General features: G+C 46.0%; 1 protein-coding gene across 5 annotated transcripts in view; it reads left to right on the forward strand.

The window, feature by feature from the left end:
* REXO5 (RNA exonuclease 5) overlaps nucleotides 1-10,371 on the forward strand; it is a 32,493-nt gene extending 22,122 nt beyond the window's left edge. For all 5 annotated transcript variants that reach the window (XM_087878515.1, XM_087878519.1, XM_087878520.1 and 2 more), the window contains 8 exons: nucleotides 54-147; nucleotides 904-1,014; nucleotides 1,165-1,302; nucleotides 3,166-3,258; nucleotides 4,655-4,874; nucleotides 5,957-6,132; nucleotides 7,487-7,596; nucleotides 9,137-10,371. In XM_087878515.1, the coding sequence (XP_087734641.1) occupies nucleotides 54-147; nucleotides 904-1,014; nucleotides 1,165-1,302; nucleotides 3,166-3,258; nucleotides 4,655-4,874; nucleotides 5,957-6,132; nucleotides 7,487-7,596; nucleotides 9,137-9,209 (1,015 nt within the window). In that variant the 3' untranslated portion in view covers nucleotides 9,210-10,371. The remainder of the gene's footprint in view (nucleotides 1-53; nucleotides 148-903; nucleotides 1,015-1,164; nucleotides 1,303-3,165; nucleotides 3,259-4,654; nucleotides 4,875-5,956; nucleotides 6,133-7,486; nucleotides 7,597-9,136) is intronic.
* The last annotated feature ends 814 nt before the right edge of the window (nucleotides 10,372-11,185 follow it).

An 11,185-nucleotide genomic window follows, 5' to 3' on the forward strand; every position in this document is an offset into this window, starting at 1 on the left:
AACTATACCTGTTCAAGTTTATTTAACGTTGGTTTTTTCTTCTTGTCTTCTAGCCTTTTAGACAACTTACAGCCCGCCAGTGAAAAAACGTTGCTTCCGGGAGAACAAAATAATGCTCAGAATCAGACGGCTTCCTTAAATGAGGAAGTGAGTTATGAAGAGTATTTGGTTGTGTTTCTCTGTCGTCGTTTTAATTGTACAAAACTGATAAAAATACGGACCTGGTTCTTGCCGTTGCAAACCAAGTTATCATAGATCATTTTTTGGCCCTCTCTGTTTTCTACTTTTGCAAGCTGTTTATATACATACCAATAAAGGAATATGTTTGTAACCAGGGTGGATTTGATTTAAATCGAGTTGATTTAAATCACAATTTAAATCACTAGTAAAAAGGCTTGATTTAAATCAACTTGATTTAAATCATAATTTTTAAAGGGCAACTGTCATCTCTGCTACTCCTTTGACTCACCGATAGTCCCAGTGTTGCAGAATATACAGCCTTGTGCTACATAACTAAGCTCCATTTCATGCTGAATAAACTAAATTATTTATGTATCTTAAATAGGAAACTATCTTACGATAGATTTTTACCCCAAAAGTTTTTTATTAAAATAAATTCGATAAAAATCAAAAAAATCCGATTTAAATCAAAAAAATCCGATTTTTTTTATTTTTTTAAAAAAAATCATTGATTTTTATCCACCCTGTTTGTAACCCAGGGTTGAAATGAATGGGTCACATGCTGTATGCTCTCTGAGCTTCGTGATTTTCTTGCAGACGTTTCATGACCCAACTAGGGAATATCATCAGGGCTAACACTGTATATGTTTTCTAAGCATCTCACCTTTCTTCAATGCGCGGATCTCCAAAATGTCTCCCAATTCCATTGTTAACCCTTTTCAGATTCTCCAGAAAGCCCTGGAAGAGATTCCTAAATCTCCTGTTAACATCATTCAATTGGTTTTGGATTCGAAGCATCTCACAGCTGACCTCCATGCGGAAACCATTTCAAAGGTAAGCAGATCTTCCCCAATTCCCCAAAACTCGCCGAACAAATGTCTCGCTTAGCAACAGACGTCTTGGGCTCAAGTTGTGGTCGTAAGTCGAGGACTGCCTGCGGTCTCGTTGGTTCCATTTCTAAGTGGCCGTCCTCCCTTTTCCTAGATGAGGGCCAAGCTTTCGGACCTGCTGACCATCTACGTGGGCCCTTTGACCAAAGACGTTTGTCTGAAGACTGTGAACAAAGCTTTCGGGAAATGCGGCCACATTCAGACGATCCGGGTCATTTCAGAAACGTTTAAGGCAAGTAGTCAAATCATTTTGCTATCCTGGACAGTGGCCAGTGGAAATACCAGAGGGGAAAAGCTAGGCTGATGAATTTCTCTCTCCACCCTCCCATTTTGGAGGGTGGAGGTTGGGGAGGAACATGGGCCAGTCCTGGAGTCTGGGGAAGGCTCTGATGAGGGCTCCCCGTCGCAGGCAGAGAGGGGGACAGGGGCGTCTGACAGTTATCAGCTACCTTCGGAGTCGGACATCAATGGGGCAAAAGAACAAGGTTAGCCATCACTGATTTAGCAGAACCTTCTCCGTGGTGGCTCCTTCCCTGGGGAACATCATCCTTTTGGATAAGAGAAGATTGGCCTCTACTTTGGTGCTCTTTCACAAGACCTAGTTTTGCTAATGGGCCAGAGGACCCCAGAGAGGGAGGGAGCCCATCAAGTGGCTCATTTGGTTGTTATCATGGGGGTGGGGTTATTGCTTTTTTATTGTTCTTCTGTTGGGCTTTGTTTCCATGTAAACTGCATAGAGTCACTGAGAGTGAGTTGAGCGGACATACATTAGGAACACTTTATGGGAGGGAGGGACGGAGGAAGGAAAGATGGAAGCAAGGAAGGAATTTAGCAGGAAGGAAAATGTATTTATTTTATTTTATTTATTGGTCCGATTTATATGCCGCCCTTCTCCGGAGACTCAGGGTGGCTTACAATGCGTTAAGCAATAGCCTTCATACTTTTGTATATACCTGCTTAGTAGGGCTTTCGGGGGGCCCCCCCCAAGCGGTGTTCTTTTTTATACAAAGTCAGCTTATTGTCCCCACAATCCGGGTCCTCATTTTACCTACCTCGAAAGGATGGAAGGCTGAGTCAACCTTGAGCCTGGTGAGATTTGAACTTGCAGTAATTGCAAGCAGCAGATGTTAATAACAGTGCATTAGTCCACTGTGCTATCAAGGCTCTTGTGGGAGGAAGAAAAGGAAGGAATTTAGCAGGAGGGAGGGAGGGAGGAAGGCAAGAATTTAGCAGAAAGGGAGGGAGGGAGGAAATCAGCAGGAAGGAAGGAGGAAGAAAGGAAGGGATTTAGCAGGAAGGAATGAGGGAGGGAGGAAGCAATTTAGCAGGAAGGAGGGAGGGAGGGAGGAAGAAGGGATTTAACAGGAAGGAGGAAGGAAGGGAGGAAAGAATTTAGCAGGAAGGAAGGAAAAGAAGGAAGGAAGGAGTTTAGCAGGAGGGAGGGAAGAAGGAAAGAATTTAGCAGGAAGGAAGGAAAAGGAAGGAAGGAATTTAGCAGGGAGGAAGGAATTTAGCAGGAAGGAAGGAAAAGAAGGAAAGAAGGAGTTTAGCAGGAGGGAGGGAAGAAGGAAAGAATTTAGCAGGAAGGAAGGAAAAGGAAGGAAGGAATTTAGCAGGAAGGAAGGAGGAAGGAATTTAGCAGGAAGGAAGGAAAAGAAGGAAGGAAGGAGTTTAGCAGGAGGGAGGGAAGGAGGAAAGAATTTAGCAGGAAGGAAGGAAAAGGAAGGAAGGAATTTAGCAGGGAGGAAGGAATTTAGCAGGAAGGAAGGAAAAGAAGGAAAGAAGGAGTTTAGCAGGAAGGAAGGAGGGAGGAATTTAGCAGGAAGGAAGGAAAAGAAGGAAGGAAGGAGTTTAGCAGGAGGGAGGGAGGAAAGAATTTAGCAGGAAGGAAGGAAAAGGAAGGAATTTAGCAGGAAGGTGGGAGGGAGGAAGGGATTTAAGAGAAAGGCAGGAAGGAAAAGGAAGGAAGGAGTTTAGCAGGGTGGGAGGGAGGAAAGAATTTGGAAGGAAGGAAGGAAGAAAGGAAGGATCTGAGTATTGGGAAGCACCAAACCCCTTATTTAACTGCCGGGGCCCCTTTTTGTCTCTCCCAAAGCCCCATCTCTGTATCCAATATGAAGTGCTGGAAGGGGCACAACTGGCTTTGGAAGACCTGAACGGAGCAGAAATTGGAGGATCGGCCCTCAAGGTAAGCTTACAGCTCACCTTTCAATTCCAGGGTGGAGAGCGAACGGCATGCATGCAGTCTGCAAAAATCTTAGGCCCTTCGTTTCTCTTTTTAAAGTATTATATCCTTCGCGATGGTTTAGATCAGATTTTCCTCACGAGATGCAAAACGTAGGGGCTGCAATTCACCTGCTGTTATTTGGCATAATCGTAATCTATTATTATTATTATTATTATTATTATTATTATTATTATTATTATTATTATTATTATTATATTTGCTTTCATGAAAGGAAAGCTTATAGATTCTATTGATTTATCATCTATAAACATAATCCATTGTTATTTATTTATTTTTTTTCTACTCGTTCCCTCCAGAAGGGAAAAGAGCATCCATAGAACCTAGAAAAAAAAGAGCTTCCTATGAAATGAGATCCCTGACCATGATGGTTTATTCGAAACCGCAATTAAACCAACCATGGCTTAGTACGTGACCTCAACAAATCGTCACGTGCGAGGTCTTCGGTGCTGCCTGTGCTTGGTTGTTTCCTTGCAGAAGTTTCACGAGTCAATTCGGTAACGTCGTCAGTGATCCTAGCACTGATGATGTTACCTATTTGGGTAATGAAATGTCGGCAACAAAACAGCCAAGCTCAGAGAGCACCAAGGACCTCACAGTCGTTCTCCTCCTCCTCCTCTCTGCAAACCTCTCTCCCTTCTAGGGCTGATGATGTAACCTTGTTGGGTAATGAAACTGTCAGGTTTTCCGGCTGTCTTCAGATAAATTGCCTCGCAAACGAAGTCTTTTATAAAACAAATTTCCATTTTATTAAGCACAGCACTTTTTACACCGACTTGTTGCAGCCGGCACTGACGTGCTGCCCCAAAACCCCTCCTCTTCCTTCCCCCACTCCTCTGCATTCATTGGCCATCTTCCCAATCATTCACCCCTAATCTACTGCTCCAATTCAAAGAATTTCCCCCCTCCCATCCATCTCCTGAGGGACATTATCTCCAGAGGAAATAAGTAGGTGAAAGGCAACCGTCCCGTTGCAGACGCCTGCGTTCTCCTTCTTATGTCAGAACGAGGATAAATGCATCTTGACGTGCTGACAGAAACATCAGCAAGAAAACAAGCTCAGAAAGCACCAAGGACCCCTCGATTCTCCTCCTCCCCCCCTCCTCCTCCCCCCCCTCTACCTAGCACTGATGATGCTACCTAGGTGATATTAAAATGCCTGCAAGAAAACCCCACAGTTCAACCCTGAGCTACAAATATTCTCTTCTCTTGGTAAACTGCTTTATCCAACGGGGTGAAACAAGACCAAGGACTCATCCTGCCCAATGCAGGAGGAAGGTTCTCTGGTCTAGGCCAGCTAATGTTTACCAGCCTTTTGTCCCCCCGTGTTCGTCTTAAGGTTCAAAGGCCCATCACCGAGATGACCCTTGATGGTGAGATGCTATTGCAAGAGCTGGAAAGAGATCCCGAAAACCAAAGCATCCTGTACTTGGCCGGATTGAGGAAATGCCAAGGGGAGACGGAGCTGCAAGAACAGCTGGGCCCTTTGAAAGGTTTACGCTCCATTTTTTGGCCAAGAGATCGCCAGACCGGAAAACAGAGGGATTACTGCTTTCTGAGTAAGTGTGGCCATCAATAAGGACTGTTCTCCAAAAACACCGATATTGCTGCATGAGATAAACCTGTGGATTAAGAGCCTTGAGTTCTCTCTTCTTCTCTCTTTCTCTTTTGGCTCTTAAAAATCTTTCCCCTTTCACAGCTCCGGAGCACACTCACTCTTACAGCTAGTGCTCGACCCACGACGACCATTTTATGACCTTTTTGTCTTGGTCATAGGGAAGGGAAGGTGGGGAATGGATAAGAGAGGGAGGGGAAGGAAAGGAAGCAAGCAAGCGAAGGGAAGGAGGGAGGGAGGGAGGAAAAGAAAGGAAAAGAAAAAGAAAAGTGAATAGATAGGGGAGGGAAGAGAAGTAAGGAAGTAAGCAAGCAGAAGGAAAGAAAAGGTGGTGAATGGATAAGAGGGAGGGGAGGGGAAGGAAAGGAAGCAAGGGAAGGGAAGGAGGAGAGGGAAGAAAAGAAAGGAAAAGTGGTGAATGGATAAAAGGGAGGGGAGGGGAAGGAAAGGAAGCAAGGGAAGGGAAGGAGGAGGGAGGAAAAGAAAGGAAGAGTGGTGAATGGATAAGAGGGAGGGGAAGGAAAGGAAAGAAGGGAAGGGAAGGAGGGAGGGAGGAAAAGAAAGAAAAAGAAAAGGTGAATAGGTAGGAGAGGGAAGAGAAGGAAGGAAGAAAGCAAGCAGAAGAAAAGGAAAGGGGAATGGATAAGAGAGGGGGGAGGGGAAGGAAAGGAAGCAAGCGAAGGGAAGGAGGGAGAGAGGAAAAGAAAGGAAAGGTAGTGAATGGATAAGAGAGGGAGGGGAAGGAAGGGAAGGAGGGAGGGAGGAAAGGAAAGGTGGTGAATGGATAAGAGAGGGAGGGTAGGGGAAGGAAAGGGAAGGGAAGGAGGGAGGAAGGAAGGAAGAAGGCAAGGGAAGGAGGAGAATGGATAAGGAAGGGAGGGGAGGAAGGAAAGGAAAGGAGAAGAAATTACAAGGAATGTCTTAATTTAAACTGTTTTTATCTGGGCTGCCCCAACACGATTCTCAAGGCCACTGATCTGATTTCCCAGTGTATTAATTTGCATTATTTGGGGGTCTCCCTCCCAGGATTCCAGGGCCCGGAGTGCGCCTGCGAGGCCCTCCAAATCCTCCAAGGGAGCCCCTTTCGGAGCCGGAGAGCCCTCACGTCTCCCACGTTCTTCCAGTGGGCCTCTCTGGTGAATGAAAAGGGCCGAGGAGGAGCAGAAGTGCAAGAGAAGAAGCAGCAACAATCCTCGGATGAGGTGAGCCCCTGGGCTTTAGTACGTCAAGGTTGCAAGGGGTGGCAGAAGGAGAGCGAGATTCGGAGGCCTCCCTTTCAGTTCTGGGACGGACGAGAGAAGCTTCAGCCGAGCGCTGGAGGGCGCAGTTGGTTAAAGCGCACGATAGTAGTCCTCGACTTATGACCGCAACTGGCCCCCAAATTTCCATCGCTAAGCGAGAGGATAGTTGAGTTTTACAATGTCATCAGCGCTAGGAATGGGGTTGGTGGAGAGGAAGAGGAGAAGAAGGAGGAGGAGGAGGCCCGAGGGGTCCTGGGTGCTCTCTGAGCTTAGTGGTTTTCTTGCAAGACGTTTCATTACCCAACTAGGTAACATCATCAATGCTAGGAGGAGGGTTGGTGGAGAGGAGGAGGGGAAGAGGAGAGGAAGGAGGAGGACCGATGAGTCCTTGGTTGTTGTGGCTCCGTTACCTGAGCCTGTGTCATCGGCAGGAGAGGACTCCGAGAGTGAAGGAGAGGAGTTGGCAAGGCCTCCCTCTCCAGGACCCTCCTCTCTGGCAATGCCTTCGGTGTCCGCCAAAGGGCAAGAGATAGGGCTGGGGCCAAGCATGTCCACGCAGCCACAGATGGATAGTGATGAGGGTAATGAGTCTTGGCTGGATCCACACCAGCGTCGCAGAGATAAGCGTGCGCAACAGAAGAAAAGGCGTGCCCGAGATTAGGCTGAGTCACTTGATCACACCCCACAAGGTATAAAAGGGAGCGTGGTGGCCAGTCAAACCTTGTGACGAACAAAGCTGAAAGCTTCCACGCCATTCTGCATTGCCAGACTTTTGCTATAGACTTTGCTGGATTATCTCTGGACTTGATTGACTCTGTAATTACTGAGCTGTTTCCTTTGATGTACCAGAAGTGGGGAGAAGTTATCTCTCCTCTTCGTAAGTAATAAACTCTTGGCAGGCAGCCACTAGGTTGTTGCCAAGTTCCATTATCATAAGGAAAAGGATTTTGCCGGCTGGTTTGGTCTTTAACTCTTGAACGTCTGTTGGTGTGTGTGCGTGTGTGACGGGGACAGAACATTGGTGCTCTCTGAGCTTGGTGGTTTTCTTGCAAGACATTTCATTACCCAGCTAGGTAACCTCATCAGTGCTAGGAGTAGGGTTGGTGGAGAAGAGGAGGAGGAGGGGGAAGGAGGAGGACTGAGGAGTCCTTGGTGCTCTCTTAGCTTGGTGGTTTTCTCGCAGGTGTTTCATTACCGGCATTGACATTTGAACCGAAATGTTAAGCACCGAGTTTCTTGAAGCCATGGCTTCTTGCATCTTTGCTTTCTTGTTTTGCTCTCTTTCAATGAAAGCCTTTGCATCATTTCTCCGCAGGAACTTGGTTTAAAGAAAGCCATCAAGAAGCTGGACCGGAAAGTCAAAACACTCTATGAACGGGTTCCAGAGAATACACTTTGCCTTGTTCTGTTACCAGGCACCAACAGGTGGGGGAAAAAAATTTCTTCCTTCTCTTTTCTTTTTCCACAAAAAAATCCTTATTTCACCTTGGATTGTCAGTCTGGGATCTCTTCTTTCTTGGAGTGATGCTTAGAGAACCAATGTGTCAGCACTTCAAGCTGCATTTACTCTAGTGCTGACATAAGAAGGAGAAGCGGAGGCGTCTGGAAAGGGACGTTGGACTTTTCACCTCCTTATTTTCCCTGGAGATAATATCCCCTAGGAGATGGGATGGGAGGGGGGAAATTCCTTTGAGCTGGAGCAGTAGATTAGGGGTAGAGTGACTTGGAAGATGGCCAATGAGTGCAGAGGAGTGGGGAACGGAAAGGGAGGGTTTTGGGTCTGGAAGTCAGTGTTGGCTGCGATGGAGTTGGAATTAGAATGTCGTGCTTAATAAATGGAAGTTTTTCATCAAAGACTTTGTTTGAAATGCAATTTATTTGAGACGACCTCGAAACCTGACACAATGTTTGTTTGTTTTTTAAATTACTGTCCTGATTTACCCTATTTTTCGGAGTATAAGACGCACTTTTTCCCCCCTAAAAGAGGGTGAAAATTTGGATGCGTCTTATACACCAAATGTAGCCCTGCCCACCCACTGGCCCCCATCCTTTGGCCTCTGCCTCCCAGCAATTTGCCTCCTTGCAGCAAGCAGCAAACAGCCCATTTCAGCTTCAGCACAGCCTGATTAGCACAAGCAGCTGATTGTTGGTTGGATCGGCCTCCCAACCCTCAGCTGTTTTAGCCTGCAGGGATTGCCATAGCCTATTGCCGCACGGGCCTCCGTTGTTTGCTGCAAGGAGGCAAATTGCTGGGAGGCAGATTTTTTTTTTTCTTATGCTAATCAGGCTGTGAAGAAAATGAAACTGAAAGTAAAGCAGGCTGTTTGCTGCAAGGAGGCAAATTGCTGGGAGGCAGAGGCAGATTTTTTTTTTCTTGTTTTCCTCCCCCAAAAAAGGTAGGTGCGTCTTATAGTCCGGAGCATCTTATACTCCGAAAAATACAGTAGATAACTTTGCTGCAATCCAGCAGTTAGAAACACAAAATAAACAAACGCAAAATAAATACGTTTACTGGTAGATCAAGTACAAGTCGTCCTCGATTTAGGACCATCATTGAGCCCAAAACAAGACAGAAGTTAAGCGAGCTTTGTCCCTGTTTTATGACCTTTCTTGCTCCCGTCGTTAAGCGAATCATGGCAGTTTTGAAGGTTGTTAAGGGAATTGGGCTTCCCCGTTGACTTTGCTGGCCAGAAGGTCACAAAAAGGAGATCACATGACCCCGGGATGCTGCAGCCGTCACTAAGTGTGAAAAACAGTCCCTTTTTTCCGTGCCTTTCTACCTTCAGACGGTCACTAAATGAATTGTGGCAAATCGAGGATCACCTGTAATTCAAATTTAACCTGCTCAGTTTTGGGGGGGGATTTCTGCTCCTGCAATTCACTTTATTCAAGAGCTTTAATAATAGGCAGCAAAGCACGTTTTCTGAAGAAATCTTAACACAGATTTTTCTCACTTTTCTTGCAGGCTCACCGGCTCTTTTAGTGGCCTCAGCCTTTTGGGAATCAAAGGCGAAAAGAGCATTTCCACGTCCTGCTAAAAGCTTCGAGGGCCCCCGTTGTATTTTTTTCGGGGGGGGGGGCGGGCAGGAAAAATCCCCGTCTCTCGAATATCCTGAAGGTCTCCAAGCTTTGCCAAGCATTTTTTTTTTTTTAAAAAGTATTAAATTATTTTTTTAAGGCATTCAGCCATCTAAAGAATTCGATTCCATTGTTAATGCAGGAAACATTCTTTTTTTTTAAGGCTCCCTGCAGACTGCCAGATGTTGGGGGAGTTTCTGAAGGGGGGGGGCAGAAACAGCAGAAAAGATGGTAGTTGGCACCAAATTTCAGTCGCTAAACCTGACTTTTTAAAAGGTTTCCGTGCCGTTTCTGGACAGCAGCAACGTTTCAAAGGCTTGGCTTTAGATTTTAATTTTTTTAAAAATAAAAAAAGAGGACAGAATGGTTCCACTCCCGTGAAATTTATTCCCTCTACAGGCAAGTCCTCGATTTACAACCGCAATTAAGCCCAAATTTCTGTTTGCCAGGCGTGACGGTTCTTAAGTGAGTTTGGCTCCTTTTTGAGGACCTGGCTAGGTGGCGCAGTGGCTAAGACGCTGAGCTTGTTGATCCGAAAGGTCGGCAATTCGGTGGTTCGAATCCCTAGGTCTCTCTTCCAACTCTGTTACTGTTGTTATTTTTATGACCTTTCTTGCCACTGATTCGGACAGTGAGGAGGTTGGGGAGGAACCTGGGCCAGTCCTGGAGTCTGGGGAAGGCTCTGATGAGGGCTCTGCGTCGGAGGCAGAGAGGGGGCCAGGGCCGTCTGACAGTTACCAGCTGCCTTCGGAGTCAGACATCAGTGAGGCAGAGGAACAGCTGGAGCCTGTTCCCAGCGTGCACATGTGCAAAGTTGCCAGACGAAGAGAACAGCTAAAGAACAAGGGACGACTCAGGAGTAAGGCCACAGGTGGACGATGAATGGTCCCTCCCAGAGGGAATAAAAGAGGAGCGGAAGGGGAGTGGAGTTTGCAGGAGACAATTGAGTTCGCCTAATTGGTTCGTGACTCTCCGAGACTCCTTGCCAAGTTTTGAAGATATCGGCCTGGCAGCTCTCCAAGCCAGATGAGATCTGTGACTGTAAATTCTCCCTTGAAAGACTTGGCTGGAGGTGAATGAGAGGAATTCACTGTTTGTTTAATAAAAGGGGTTTTGTTGGAACCAGGATTCTGCTTCGTGCTTTTTGGAGGAGCCTGAGTCAGAGCAGCCACAACCGTTAAGTGAATCACTGCAGTTGTTAAATTAGTAACACCGTTGTTAAGTGAATCTGGCTTCCCTGTTGACTTTTTTTTTTTTTAATTTGATTTATATGCCGCCCTTCTCTGGAGACTCAGGGCGGCTTACAGCGCGTTAAGCAATAGCCTTCATCTTTTTGTATATTTATACAAAGTCAGCTTATTGCCCCCACAAACTGGGTCCTTAATTTACCTACCTTAGAAAGGATGGAAGGCTGAGTCGACCCTGAGCCTTGGCGAGATTCGATCTTACTTTAATTGCAGACAGCTGGTGTTAAATTACAGTGCTTAGTCTGCAGAGCTATCCAGGCTCTTCTTTTCAGAAGAAAAAGACCTCGACTTTGAGGTCGCAAAAGGGGATCACGTGGCCACGGCAACCGTCGTAAATATTGGGGGGTCGATATCGTCTCAAGACTACCTGACTGATGCACTTTGCATGGCTACAGGTGAAAAGGAAATTGGTACGGTTACCACCAGGTGATTCCCCCCCCCCAAAGGTCGGGAATCCGCTTGGTCCCAAGGAGAGATGAGAAGGAAGAGCTAAATCTGCCTTTTGTGAAAGAAAGAAAGAAAGAAAGAAAGAAAGAAAGAAAGAAAGAAAGAAAGAAAGAAAGAAAGAAAGAAAGAAAGAAAGAAAGAAAGAAAGAAAGAAGCAGCATTGTGGGAAAATTAAAAATAAAATGTGATAGGAAAAAAAATATCAAGATCTGATCAGTCTTACGTTCTACTTGGGCACCTAT

This window comes from Pantherophis guttatus, chromosome 14 (genome assembly GCF_059756535.1).
Source record: "Pantherophis guttatus breed Tessera chromosome 14, ASM5975653v1, whole genome shotgun sequence".
NCBI classification, from domain to species: domain Eukaryota; kingdom Metazoa; phylum Chordata; class Lepidosauria; order Squamata; family Colubridae; genus Pantherophis; species Pantherophis guttatus.